General features: G+C 51.9%; 2 protein-coding genes and 3 non-coding genes across 7 annotated transcripts; all 5 read left to right on the top strand.

Annotated features, from left to right (window-relative positions):
- Nucleotides 1-15: 15 nt before the first annotated feature.
- On the top strand, nt 16-5,285 carry LOC101692581 (outer dense fiber protein 4-like). 2 transcript variants are annotated; one of them, XM_004767178.3, is made up of 5 exons: nt 16-997; nt 1,452-1,729; nt 2,296-2,442; nt 4,192-4,323; nt 4,638-5,285. In XM_004767178.3, exons 1-5 carry the CDS (start codon nt 246-248, stop codon nt 4,703-4,705), a joined length of 1,377 nt encoding a protein of 458 aa, XP_004767235.2. In that variant the 5' UTR covers nt 16-245; the 3' UTR covers nt 4,706-5,285. The 2 variants fall into 2 exon arrangements, with proteins under 2 accessions (XP_004767235.2, XP_004767238.1); XM_004767181.2 differs by having other exon boundaries at nt 16-404.
- A 1,559-nt stretch (nt 5,286-6,844) lies between these two features.
- Nucleotides 6,845-12,799, top strand: LOC101693422 (Friend virus susceptibility protein 1). 2 transcript variants are annotated; one of them, XM_004767183.3, is made up of 4 exons: nt 6,845-7,233; nt 8,980-9,023; nt 10,656-10,699; nt 11,070-12,799. In XM_004767183.3, exon 4 carries the CDS (start codon nt 11,129-11,131, stop codon nt 12,002-12,004), a length of 876 nt encoding a protein of 291 aa, XP_004767240.1. In that variant the 5' UTR covers nt 6,845-7,233; nt 8,980-9,023; nt 10,656-10,699; nt 11,070-11,128; the 3' UTR covers nt 12,005-12,799. The 2 variants fall into 2 exon arrangements, with proteins under 2 accessions (XP_004767240.1, XP_004767241.1); XM_004767184.3 differs by lacking the exon at nt 6,845-7,233 and adding an exon at nt 7,250-8,539.
- Nucleotides 8,807-8,897, top strand: LOC123391305. The gene has a single exon (XR_006605928.1). It is a non-coding gene; the product is annotated as a small nucleolar RNA SNORD88 (small nucleolar RNA).
- LOC123391304 lies at nt 10,474-10,567 on the top strand. The gene has a single exon (XR_006605927.1). It is a non-coding gene; the product is annotated as a small nucleolar RNA SNORD88 (small nucleolar RNA).
- On the top strand, nt 10,914-11,004 carry LOC123391303. Its single transcript, XR_006605926.1, has one exon. It is a non-coding gene; the product is annotated as a small nucleolar RNA SNORD88 (small nucleolar RNA).
- Nucleotides 12,800-13,797: the final 998 nt, after the last annotated feature.

The following is a 13,797-nucleotide window of genomic DNA, read 5'->3' on the forward strand; positions in this document are numbered from 1 at the left end:
AACCTCCCCCTCCCCCCAGCTGTAGGCCAGACTGAAGGCCTGAGGCCTAACCCCTAAATAGCAGGAGAGACCAGAGAACACAGAAGGAGGGTCAGAGAGATCCAAACCACAAAGGACAGAGCCTGAATCTAGAAAAGAGACCAAGAGACTCCTAGGTGGACATGAAGGTGCCTGGAAGGAGGGGCTGAAGCAGTTGGCAGGCTGTTTAATTCACCTGGGGGACTGGCTTTGCCTTCCATTTCCACATGTCCCAGAGGCCCCAACCTCACGACAAGAGCACGCATCCAGATGTCCTTCCAGCAGCTCCCAGCAATACCCAAAAGGAGACCCCAACCTCTCCATCCATTCTCCACAGTCGCCAGGCCAACACACAAGACTCTCGGCCCATTCCCTACAGGCATCAGGTCAGCATCCAAGAACCCTTGCCCATTATCCACAATCGCCGGGTCAGCACCCAAGAACCTCCATTAGTCAACAGTCTCTGGGCCGGTACCCAAGACACACCATCTGTCACCCACAGTCATCGTGTCAGTACTGAGGACACACCAGCCACTCTTAGCAGTCACCGGGTCAGTGTCCAAGATGCACCATCAGTTAGCTACAGTCATCACTTCAGCACCCAAGATGTTCCACCCAATTTCCAAACTCACTACTTCAATGTTCAAAATTCTCTGTTAATGACTAACAACTCCCTGACTAATATAGAGTCAGATACCCACAGCAGAAGTCAAGCTAGTAGCAATAGCCACTGGCCAAGACACTGGAGTTCTCACTCAAGTATTCAAGGCCTCACACCGCCAGTTAGGGCTAAAGTCGATGTCCCCCCTTCAATTACTCACAGCCCCACAGTCAGTATCAAAAGCATTGAATCAGTCATCTGGCCCTCCCAGGAGAGTTTCAAAGGCTCTGTGGACAATACCCAATCCAACCAGAGTACTCTAGAAAATAATATCCAGAGCACACAGGCAAGCAGATCCAAAGAGATCAATGCTGACAGGTGAGAGGCAGTGGTCCAGGCAGGGGGCCAGGTTCTGGACTAGAATTCTGGGGAAGGGACAGCATGCAAAGGAGAGGAAGCAGAACTAAAACTAGTATACTGGAGGCTGGAGCATGGACCCAGGTGTGGCAGGAGGCTGAATCAGAAGGTTGGCTGTGGGTGGGGCTTGGCATAAAGGCTGGACCTGTGATTGATTCAACCTAGGAATGGAGTGTGGGGGTGGCACGGTTTGGAAGCTAGATCTGGAGGTAAGGAAGCCCAGAGGCTGAACGTGGGTGAGCAGGTTCTAAAGGCAGGACCTGGGGGATACAGGGCATGGAGGATGGACATAGAGAAAAGAAAGTCTGAAGGGTAGACTGGTTGGGACGGGGTCTGGCAGCTGGACCTGGGGTGGCTGGGCTGGGCTGGGTGGCTGGACTCAGTGCTGACACTGGTGGTGGGCAATCTGCTACAGGTTTCAGAACAGGGGTAGACACAGCCATTCACAGCTGCCCATGGGCTGGCGGCTGCTGCACGGAGCCAAGAAGATCAGCCGTCAACTGAGTCTGGCACTAAGCCTGGTTGGCATGATGATCATCGGTCTCATCTCTCTGGGCCAGCCCTGGATCCACTTCCAGGTGCCACTCAGACCTCCTGAGCACCCTGATGGCTTCTTGACCATCCCCATCAACACTGTCCTCTTTGTGCAGTGCCCTGACATCTCCTGCCTACATGAGTACGACCAGAATGCTTGTAAGGCCTGTTCTATACTCACCATTCTTGGGACTTATCTCTCCTCTTTGTCCCAGGGATCCTTCTCTGCCTTCCCTGGGATGGTCCTCACTGCCCTGGGTTAGTCTTCCCTTCTCTTAATAGTTCTCATTACCCCTTGGATAGTCATCCCTTCTCCTCCCCCAATGGTCCCCACTGCCTCAGGACCATCCCCATTGCCCTGTGCTCATCTTCACCTCCATGATGCCCAACCTCACAGTCCTTATAACCCTAGGATCTTACACATTATCCTGAGGCTTTGCACCCCATGGAATCTGCCCTCATCACAGAGCTGGTTCCTCAATGTTCATCTCCCCTCTCCCTGCCCAAGAACCTATTCTCATTGACCCAGAGGTGTGCCCTCTGTGCTACAGGCATCTGCCTTAGTATCTTTTCTCTAGAGACCAATTTCAATTTTGTTAAAATGAAGATGAAGAATCTGCAAGGGAGAGGGTTCATGAATATTCCCAACTTCACTGGGGACCCTCTGCACCATGCTCAGGGACCGAGTGCCTCTTTCAGTGTTCCTGGTTTTCTTCCTTCCCCAGATTTGCTGGACTTTGCCTGGGCCTTTCTCCTCCTCGCCAGCATCGCCAGCTTCTGCCTCTGCATTTTACTCATAAACATCATCTTCTTCACCAGCTCCAACTTGCCCGTGCTGGACTTCTCCAACGTCATCATCAGCCTCCTGGCAGGCATGGCACTAAGATTTTTCCCTCAGGAACCAAGGCGAGAAGTACCTTGTCTGGTGCCCATCATGATATCCAATCCCCTCCCCACCACATTTCAATCCCATCCCCATCTTCCCTTTCATCACCAATCCCAGTCCTATGTGCCTCCAAATCTCCAATCCATGCCCATAAAAAAATATGAACTTCCAATACAACCCCATCTCTAGCCCCAATACCAGCTTCCACTTTGCCTCCCATCTCTATCACCAACAAATCTCAAACTCACCCATTTCCCCCTTGGGGGTACCGATCCCCATCCCAAACTGCATTCCAATCCTATCTACTTTTCAATCTCTAAACCATCCCCATTCCCATCCCCAATCCCTTTCCAAATCTCAACACCCAACTCAACCCCATACCTAACCCTCCTCGACACTCATTCCAAATTCAACCCAACCCTATCACCTGTGACCCTCACTTTCAAACTCAACCACAACCCATCCCCAACCTCATCCTCCATCCTTATCACGCAAACGTCAACCTCTACCCAATTAGCCATTTATAGTTCCAACTCGCATCCCAAATCCTATCTCCCCACCACCGCCTGCTCTGTAATTGTGTTCAAGCTACTTAATCTTTCTGAGCCACAATTTTCTCATCTGTAGGATGGGGATAAAATTTCCCACCACATGGAGGTATACTGAGGACTGAATTAGAATATGTTGCTACTTGATGGTAGATATTTAACTTTGCCCAAGTCCTTAACCATGACAATCCTCCCACCTGACACAAATAACTCAAAATTGATACTCTGATTAGAATAGTCTAGTTTAAAAAGAAGATAAAAGGAGGAGAAGGGTCTAGTTTCCCACTTGCATGCCAAATACACTTTTTAAAAGGAGGTGGGGCGGCACTTCAATTTGGAAATGAAGGATATTACGTTCCTGTTATTTGTAGTAATTGACCACAACTTTTATTTGTATCAGGAAAACATTCTTGGAGAGTGATAGCAAAGTCAAGAATAAGCAACACTCGAACTTCCTGTTGCCTTGTGTGCAAGAAGTATTTATCCAATTTGTTCAGCAGCTCTTCCCAATTGTTGAAATATAAGGTACAAAGGGTATAAAACACCTTAGTTTTGTGTCATTTATAGAAGACATTTTTCTACAAAAAAAATTCTGCCCATTCCTTTTAATTAAATGGAAAACACCTCCTATATTATCTTTCAATAACATAAAGGAAAAAATTACCCAAGCCTTCACTACCCAAATTTTAAAAGTTGAAATATTCAGAATGAATGGGTTTCTTGTCCCCTCCTTCAGAAGCCCAAAATTAAAGACACAATACAATGATAATAATTGAGCTCAATTCTGGGCTCACTGTGTATCAGGAAATGTGCCAATCTCAACAACTCATGATAGTCCAAGGAGATGAGTCCTATGATTATGCCTGCTTTACAGAGGAGGGAAATGAGGCTCAGAGAGATGAAGTGTTGGGAGAGATGAGGTGGGAGGGAGACGCAGGGCAAGAGCTCTGGTCTGTTGGCTCCAAAGTCTGTGGTTTTAGACACCACCATGGCCTGGTTGAAGACTTGCGCTTCCAATGTTCTCTACCATGACAAGGTCAGGAGCCTGGTTTCCCACCTGTGCACAGAGGTACAGGGAGGCAGCAGAAAGTGGGACAATACTGATCAAGTGCTAGGCAGCTGCACAACTATGGGCAGGGTTCTGCACACACCTGATGCCCAGCTTCCTAACACCTCTACTCATGCAGGGACCAGCATCATCTTGGGTGTCCTGTTCTACCTGCTGCAGGCCAGGGAATACTTGCAGGAAGGCATGACTTACAAGCTGGGGCTCAGCTTCTACCTGGCATGGATCGGCGTCTTTGTCTTCCTGATGACTGGTCTGGGTTCCAGTGGGGTTGGGTTTGGGCATGGGTTTTCAGGAAGACAGACAGGGGCTGAGTGGGATAGAGCTTGGGGTGAGGATGGATTGTGGATAGGGCTAGATAAGATGGGACTGTGGTGGGAGACAGGATTGGAGATATGAGGGTGGGAATGTGTGGGCATAGGGCTGGATGTGGGGATGGGGTTGGGTTTGGATTTGGGAATGGATTTGGGACAGGGTAGGGGTATGACTGGGCTTGGGGAGGGAGTTGGGGTCAGGGGTGGGCTGTGAACTCTGCTTCTCACCCTCTCTGCTCTCTTCCTTCTCCAGGCTTCTTTTCCTATCTCAACTACATGAATTTCTGGTCCATCCTGGCGCTCCAGGCCATCTGGACTTAGGACGTGGGAATGACTCCACCTCTCCAGGCCTGTCTCCATGGCTCTCTGCCAAGTACCTGACAACCGGCTCTCAAGCCCTCCACCCCTCTGAGAGTTTTTGCCCTTTTCAGTCCTCTCTGAATCCCCCCACTCAGATTAATAATTAGTATATCTAAATAATCTGTATTCTTGCCCAGAATATTCTCCTAGCTCAGGAGAATATTGTTAAGTGTCCTGTAGAAATGCCCCTCTCCTTGGGCCCTCTGGGGTAGAGGGACAGGTAAGGGAAGGAACTCAGGAGAAAGAGATGCAAGGCACAAGGTCAACAAAGAGACTGAGCCAACAGTTCCTGGCATACATACAGATGATGCCGATCAATATTTGTTGGATAGCTGAGTCTCTACAGGCTCTCAAGGCTTTATCTTTTACTTTCATGAACGCCAGTAATGTGCCCCTTCTGAAGCCAATTCTCTCTGCACCCACACTTTGTCTCCTGCTTTTCCCAGCATCCCCCATTGCGACCTCCTCTTCTTCCTTAATCGTCCCCCAACACAGAGCTGTTTTTAAAAAAAAAAAATTGTCTATTTACCTGTATACCTATCTTTAAGGTTGTTCGATGCGACATATTTTTGCTCTCAGAGTCATTTGCTGAGCAGGGGCAGGGTTGAAACTCAAGTACAGATTTTATTTCATTGCCTGGGTCCCTCTGCAGGGTCTCAACCAGGGGGACCCCTCTACTTCCCTTTCACACAGTGGTTAAGCTAGAAGGGTTGAGGGTAGGCTCTGCCACTTATTAGCTCTGTGACCTGTGCCCAGGTATTGAACCATCTGGGTCTGTTTCCTCATCTGTAAAATGGGGGTAATGATAGTACTTCAACTTAGATAGAATTTAACATAACACCTAGTCCATAGTTTGTGTTCTTTAAGGGTTACTAAAATAATCCTGCCACTTCTCTCCCACAAAAGGTTCTCAAATTATCTTCATCTTTAATGTAAATTGAGCTTCAACTATGTGGCAGACACTGGATCGATAGCAGTGATCAAACTAGCCACAAATCCTTATTTTTATGGCTTGACATTTTGGCAGAGAGGCAAAAATATATGCCCACAAAGAGATATGTTAGGGATAAGTGTTATGAGGAAAAATAAAAGAGGGGAAGAGAGACAGGTCTGGGAAGGGGTGGGGTCTCCTTGCCAAGGTGACATCTGAACAGACACATGACTGAAGAGAGGGGAGCCATAGGGATAGACTGAGGGAAATGATTCCCGACAGAGGGAACAACAAGTGCAAAGGTCCTGAGGTACAAATGTCCATCCTTGGCAGGCTCCAAGAAGACTAGGGAAGCCCTGAGCAAGGTAGGGGGGGGGGCAGGGACAGAGGGGGAACAGGAGACAGTTCACTCTGGCCTTTGTGAGCCACAGTGAGGGCTTTGCTCTATTCTGAGTGAAGCAAAATCCAGTGAAGGGAATGTCTCATTTTCTTAACAGGAGGGTGTAAGTCTCTTTTACTTCAGACCATAAACTTCATGGGAAAAAAACAATCCAAATGACAAGGGAGACAATGTGTGTTCCACTCCAGAAGGGAATACTTTGCCTCTGTTTAAGGAATGAGGTCACTCTATATGTACTGATGGGCAGGAGGACTATTTATGGGACAGAGTGGAGGAGGGGCGGGAAACATCATTACCCCACAATACTTGTATGCGTGTGTACAGCCATAATGTTAAAAGTCTACACCACATCGACAGTGGCGACTCTAGTGAGTGGGTTGGGTTTGAAGCGGAAAGTTTCATTTTTTATCTTTGAAAAGAAAATGTTTACAATCATTGTCAGTTGAAAGACACTCCCTAGAGCTCCAACCCTACGAAGAATCCAAGCCCCCAGGTCTTAGATCATCTAGACTGGGGGTGGGGGGTTGAGGGCAGGGAATCCGGACCTCAGCCCAGGATTCCAGGCCCCCAGCATCCTCCTCCCTTTGATCCAGACGTCCAGGCTTCCAGCCGGGCGTCCAGAGACCAACCCCTCCTTTCGCAGCTCAGGACCAGCCTCTCATTCTGCGCCACGCGAGCACCGCCCCAGAACGTCCTTGTCAATCTCCGCGCTGGCCCCGCCCCGGCCCTGCGCACGGACTTCGTCGGGGTAGGCCCCGCCCCTTGCGCCCAGGGCTGGCGCCGGTGCCCCGCTGGCAATTCCAGTTGCCTCGCGGTCCTTCTCCGGCCGCATTCGGGGTCCTGCCCCTTTTCAGCCCGCCTTTGTTACTGTCTTCAGAATTGCCTGACTCTCCTGACAGGATAACGGGGCCCGATATCCCACTGCTCCTTTTCTCCGACTCCAGGGACAACATTCTGTTGTCTGTTCAGGAAGATTTTGCGAGAATAGGCATTATTCGCTTTCCCAAGCGCCAAAGTTGGTTTTCCGACACCGGTGCATGTGCTGGACGCCTCGGGGCGGAGCCCGGGCTGGCGCGCGCGGTGGACCCGGCGAGCGGCGCGCACTATAAAGCGGGACGCGAGGCCACCGGCGCACGTTTTGGAGAGGCTGAGGGACGGGTAAGATGTTCTTGTTCTTATGGCTTCATTCCGTTCGCGCGTTTGGGCTTTGGGATCTGGGTAGCTTCTGTCAGGAGGTGCCCCAGGGCTGCGGCGAGGCGGCCAGGTCGTCGCGTGAAAGGGGTCTGGGCCCTTGTGAGACCCCGGCGCGCATTCCGAGGCGAGCCTAGGGTTCTTTGCGGGGGGTGCACCTTTGCCAAGGGCGGTCAGGGTGGGGAGGACTCTTGCCGCCGGAGCGAATGAAGACTCCCGGAGCTAGCGTGCCTTTGTACCGCAGTCTGGCTGCGCCATCTCTGTTTCCCACGTTGCAGGGCTCCGCCATCTTAACCACTAATCTTGGGAGGGCTGGGGAGCGCGTGTGACTCTAGAGTTTCTCTTAGGTTTTCCACCCCTGTGTTAGCTACATTTGTTTTCCTTAGGCAGTCGCTGTTTTTTCGACTGCACATGGCTGGCATTTTGTACAGCCTACCACAAAGTTTATTGGGGGAGGATTTCTAAGGAATGAGGCGGAGCAGAGTCTCGAAATGAATTACTGGGTTGTTTCTGAGAACCATGTAGGTGTGGTTTTAGGAGTAAGCAAGTGGGGCCTTTGTTTACCCTCACGAATCATTCTGACACGGCCCGTCCAGGTATCAGGAGTTTTGTGTTCACTCCAAGCATCATTCTCGTGAGACGTAACTTTTAGGCTCATTGGTCCTTGGGGTCTTGGACATCCATTGGTTTCCTGATTCCGGAGAAGACCCAGCCCCGTGGCAGGTGGCTGATCATCTGTCTCCCCACCAGGACCCACCAAAAATCCTCTGAGTTTTTTCTCCCTTTGGGCAACCACCTGGAAAATCATTGACTTGATCCTAACAGTGGCCGCCCCACAAGTGAAAGGATTTTTCTCCTCACTCACTGGTGCGCCCTCTGTCGCTGTTGTCCGATGTATTTCTGCTTCACTTTTTATCATTAAAATCCTCAGGCTGGTGGGAATGCCACCAAAGTTTAAGTTGTAACGTTTTGCCATGTTTGCTTTCCTTGGGTTTTGAAGGCACGTTTTTAATTTTATCGAAAATAGTTAACACTTTATATTGTATTTGTGGTTTCAAAGTCGTCTCCAAAATGTCTTCCTCAGCGGATTTATTCCAGAATGGTTGCAGTAAAGGGTCTCTGGTTATTGCATATGCTGCTTATATCTTAGGGGTTTTTGGGTTTTTTTGTTTTTTGTTTTTTGTGTTTTTTTCCTAGAATAGCTCCCTCCTTTATCTCCCAATAGGTTCTTCCAAGGGATGGATGTGTACCCTAGCAGCTTTCATTGCTTCAGGTACTAGCAAGTAGAGCCAATGCTGAAAATCTGTAGAATGGGGCAAGGGCTGATAGACACTGGGGTTTCTCCATGTAGTGGGTTTGAGAACAGTCCCCTGTGGACCTATGACACTGGGGAAGTGGGGTATGGCGTGTCTCCATAGGGAGAGTTGAGGGCTTTCAAACCTTCCTGATGGGTTTTGTGTTTCCAGTCTCTTGAGTGCAATTAATCTGGCCTCTGTTCCTGAAGGTGAGTGGCCTTGGGATGTGGTTGCCTTGGGGACCAGGGCTCCCATGATGTCCAGCACTGGGCTCCTATCACCCGTGAGGATGCAGTGCCCCCCAGGACCTTTGACACCTGGGGATCTGAGAGGCCCTGGTTCGGATGTCTCTGGACCACCACCCCTGCCCCAAGACTGTTTCTTCCTCCACCCTCCCTATGTCCTTTCTGTGTTACAGGTGTATCTTCAAGCTGAAGGACCACCCACTACGACCTCATCTTGGTGAGAACCTTTGCTTCCACTCCCTGGCCCTCCTGCTCCCCCCCAACCCCAAATCTAAAATACCTTCATTTGGAGTGACTTCACTTCACATCTCTCTGGTGTGTGGACATGTATTTATGGGCCAGCGTTTGTGCTGGGGATGCAAATCCCTGTTCATTTATAGCCGTGGAAGTGTAGCCAGAATGGGCCTGGGTTCAAATCCCAGCTCTGCTGTTCATGAGCTTGGAGAGCTAGACAAGTGATTGGTCTCCTGAGCCTCAGTTTCTAAGTCTGTCAAGTAGGCACCACACTTGAGGAATATATGGGCTTGAGTCCTCTGTGCAGTTGGGGAGAGGGCAGGGGGAGAGGGTAGCAGTGATGTTTCCCATCTTCAAAGGTAGGGGTTGAATTAGATGGAGAATACATGGATTATGGAAGAAAACATAAACCTATATATGGGTTTCAAAGAAAGGGGCTAACCAGAAATCTAATTTGCAAAGTCAGCAGAAAAAAAGAAACAAGCTGGCAACATTTATCACTGTTAATACTGAGGGTTTTGTAGATTGAATACCTGGTACTTTGAAGCAGAGCTTAGCTTCCCCAGAATCCTTTACCTATAAGCTGCTACAGTTATTAAAGTTACCCTTGATTTACACAGTAACCATTGTCTAAAGGGACCCTTTATCTGGAGAATGTTGCTCAAGTGTTTCAAGAAGCTAAATCCTAAAATGGGTGTAGAGACCTGTTATCAGAAAAGAAACAAGTGTTCTTGGCTCTAGGACGCTCTTTTCTGTTGGGAACAGAACTGCAAGTATGTTCTGGTGTCCTTGGAGGTTTCCACTCTTCTGACAGCACTTCAGGGAGAAGAAGCTACTTTTTGTGATAAGTGAGCTCAGATTTCAGATCACGAGTATCTGAGGACCAGGGCTCTTCGCCTAGGGTGTCCTTCTGCAGAGCATTCATTGCCGCGGAGAGGGAATTTCTGAGAAAGTGGAGTAGGGAGTTTCCATTTGTTCAGCAAGGACAGGTGAGGGGAGATGAGAGCAGAACTGGAGGCTTTGGAAGAGGTGCAGGGCAGGGTGGGAGGAACGTGAGGTACAGACAGAGCAGACATGGGGTGTTTCCAGTAGGGGCTCCTTGGAGTTGAACACAGGAGGGAGGCCCCCATCCCCCCATGGGTCTGTCAGGCAAATCTCTGTTTTCCAGGAGGAGAAGCATCCCTGGGTGGGGTGGGGTGGGGTGGGGCGGGGGTGGGGGCATGCTGTAGTCAGTTGCATTGGTGATTGGTGTGGGGGGAAATATGGCATCAAAAGGCATGTGATGGGGGCTTGCTCCTTGGTGCCTCAATGGCCACGTATCAGTCATTTGTCCCACCTGGATGAGCTCTTGTCTGTCATCCCCCCTCCCCCCAACCTTAGGACTGGAGGGAGGTGGCTCTGCGACCTGAGTGAGGAGGTGACAAAGGGTACCAGGGCCCCCATGATGCCCAGCACTGGGCTCTGACCTCCCCTGAGGACAAGGTGCCCCCCTGGGACCTTTGACACCCGGCGGGATCTGAGGGGCCCCCACTCTGGAGAGGGAGGGATGGAGGCCCATGGCTGTCCTGTGCCCCAGTGACCCGCTCTTCCTTCCCTGACCCCTTCCCGTCTGCAGGTGGTTCCTCCAGGAATCAAACAGCCACACCATCCCTGTGCTTGGTAAGAACAGAAGAGGGTCTCTCTTATTATTAATACCAGGATAACTTATTGTTGTAAGATCTGTAGATGATGCTCATCCTGCAAAAGCAAATGCTGAGTTCTGGAGTCACTTGATCCTCACAGTGTGCCGATGGGGGGAGGTGGCAGGAGGAGGTGGGTACAGGAGAGGTTGCAGTGATGCTGACTGCCAGGGCTTTTTGCAGGGACTGTGCTTGGACCCCCATGATGTTCAGCACTGGGCTCTGACCTCCCCTGAGGACACAGTGCCCCCCGGGACCTTTGACACCTGGGGATCTGAGGGGTCCCACTCCAGGGAGGTGCTGGAGGGTGTGACTAATTTCCCATTGATGACCTCTGTCCTTCCATAAAGGTCCTGCGGCGGCACCCCTCCGGGCTTCCTGCTGTTACCTGCAGGGGACAGCTGTGACCATGGCTGAGAGAGCACTGGCACTCACCCAGATAAGGCGGGGGGACCGTTACTACACGTACACCGAGCTCCTGGCCATCTCACGGCGCTTCAAGCAGAACCCTAATGAGCTCATGATCACCTGGATCCTGCGTGTGTATGACCAGGGGGGCCCAGCCCTGTCCCTGAATTCTGGAGAGCTGGCCCTGCTGGGCGACCTGACCAGCGATGCCATCTTCAACTATCGCTGTAAGACCCTGCGGGGTGGCTGCAAGTCACTGCTCACCTGGCTGCTGCTGGCCTGGCGCCAGCGCTGGGAATCCTTCTTGCACTTCGAGGCTACCGAGCTGCCCTTTCGACCCTGGACCACCATGGAGGAGGGCATCCAGCTGGTACGTGAGCTGGGCATGCTGGACTGGATCTACCGCGAGCCATCCTCGCCTCCCGCAGGCGAGCAGGGGCTAAGGCCCGCACCTGAGGACGTGCCCTTCACGCAGGGCCTCCAGCGGCGCCTGCTAACGGCCGCACCGTCGGAGCTGCGGCTCTCGCTCGTCAGCCTGCTGGTCAAGGGCATGACGGTGCTGGAAGCGGTGATGGAGATCCAGACCATCGCCGACGTGGGCCTGCTCTGGCGTCAGAGCCAGCCAGGCCGTGCCAAGCTCATGTTGGGGCCCAACCCGACACGCAAAGACCTCATGGGCTGGCTGCTGAGCCATGGCGTGCCCAAGGAGAGGGTGGACAAGCAGCCCACCAAGGTGCTCCTGGAGCTGTACATCAAAGAGGCCAAGCGTAGCCGCAGCCACCCAGCCTATATGCTGGGGGACGAGCAGCCCCCACCTCCCCCCTACTCAGACCAGGCCTGTGGGGAGGAGCCGCCTGTGCCTGTGCACCATGACTAGGCCTCCCGGCCAGGTTTTCAATGGGACTCCGTGGCAGAGGGAGGCTGGATTCCAGGGGAAACACACTCTGGCTCCACCTACCCACCACAAGCCCCCCCCCCCCCGCCCCCAACGTCATAGACTGAGGGATGGCCCGTCTGCCTGTTCTCCAGCTTCCCCACAGCAGGCCGCACTGTTACTGTATTTGAGGTTCCCAGAAGAGGGGACTGTCCTTGCCCCCAGCCACCCCACAGGTGTCACCAGCCAGAGCAGTGGAGGCAGGTGAGCCAGCCAGTGGCCCTAGGTGCCTCGTTCCCCTGGGGCATGACCTGTTCCTTTTTATCCGTTACATTTCAGCCCGATTGGCACAGTGGGTGGGCAGGCACCCACCCCTTGGCCACATGGGCCCCCTAAGCACTACAGGCCAAGTGGGGAGACCCCACGGCCCATTGATGTGAAAGCACCTTGAAGTTTGTACCTTTTTTAAGGTATTTTTAAATGCAGTGTTTTTACCTAATGATTTAAAGCATGTACATTTTGATTTTAGGGATGCTCCTTTCTCTTGGAATGTTTTTTCCCCTTAAGACTTTTTTATTACTGTTTTGCAATTCCTTTCCCATTTAAAGTGGACCTCTGCTGTTTGCTCACCTGGAGAAGCAGCTGCCAGTCCCATTAGGCAGATGTATGACCTCTGGCCAGTGTTGGTCACATCTGGATTAAAGATGTTGGGGCCAAGAATCACAGCTTTGTGACGACAGCCAGCCACCCTGGCAGGCCACACTGGGCACATGGGACTCATTAAATAGCGTGAGCATTGCTGTGTGTGGACCTTGGTGTCTGAGCAGGGTTGTGGCATGGTCCTGGTGGGAATCTAGAACTCTCCTGGGGGAGGGTAAGGTCTTGCACTGTGGCCCTAGGAAAGCCCCCCCCCCATCTCCTTGGGCCATCCCAGTATGCTGAGAAGTCTGGGCCCCTACTGGAGTCACTTAGAACAGGGTAGGGGAACCTGCTAGAACTTTGGGTCCAAATCTCTAAGCAAGAAGATGCTTCTCGCCGCCATCACCACCAGCTCTCCCCACAGAAGCTCATGAAGACACTCTGCAGCCCTGTGATGGCTCCATACCTCCAGGGCCAGTGATGGGCAGGGAGGTATGGACATCAGTAGAGCTGAGCCCACACCCAGGGATGGGTGTGAAAGAAGATCCCAAGCTTTCCTAAATTGTACAGACTCCAGGGCTGCTGGCCCCAGTCTGAGGGCCCTGGGCCTTATTCCCCCCCAGGTAGAAGTTTGGGGTCCTCATGGCTAGAAGTAGCTTCTGTCTGTAGGCACCCCATCTCTGACCACCTCTAGCTACCCTAACCGATGGGCACCTGTGCACTGGGCTCTCCACGGACAACTCAGGCGTGACCATTGGTGCCACATGCTAGGGGTATGGCTGGGGGGACTGGTGCTGCACATTTGGGGCACTTGGCACGTGGTGGGAGTGTGCACCTCCCCTTGCAGGTTGAGCGGTTAGGTGTGGGAACACGTGAACGAGCCTGCTGTTCACTAGCAGGTGTGCAGGGCAGCTTGAGTCTTAATGCCGTCACAAGCTGTGCTTACAATGAGGGGAGCCCTACCTACTCTGACCAGCCAGGCCTGGCCAGAGACCCCAAGCTGCAGCCAATGCAGCCGGGGCTGGAACGTTACACTTTATTTCATTTAGCCACGTGGCAGCCAATGGATACTGCTGCAGACCCCCACTCCACACCCCCTGCCCCCCACCATTGCGCAGCAGCCCTGAGTGATGTTCCCAGCCCCACCTGCTGTGCTG

The sequence above is a fragment of the Mustela putorius genome, unplaced genomic scaffold (genome assembly GCF_011764305.1).
Source record: "Mustela putorius furo isolate JIRA1106 unplaced genomic scaffold, ASM1176430v1.1 tig00000196_pilon_pilon_pilon, whole genome shotgun sequence".
NCBI classification, from domain to species: Eukaryota; Metazoa; Chordata; class Mammalia; order Carnivora; family Mustelidae; genus Mustela; species Mustela putorius.

Bases quoted from the DNA above. Each gene is read 5' to 3' on its own strand.
- LOC101692581 (XM_004767178.3), top strand. From the start codon at position 246: ATGTCCCAGAGGCCCCAACCTCACGACAAGAGCACGCATCCAGATGTC. The intron at 1,730-2,295 runs GTAAGGCCTGTT...TTCCTTCCCCAG, and splicing joins TGAGTACGACCAGAATGCTT to ATTTGCTGGACTTTGCCTGG. The intron at 2,443-4,191 runs GCATGGCACTAA...CTACTCATGCAG, and splicing joins CATCATCAGCCTCCTGGCAG to GGACCAGCATCATCTTGGGT.
- LOC101693422 (XM_004767183.3), top strand. From the start codon at position 11,129: ATGGCTGAGAGAGCACTGGCACTCACCCAGATAAGGCGGGGGGACCGT.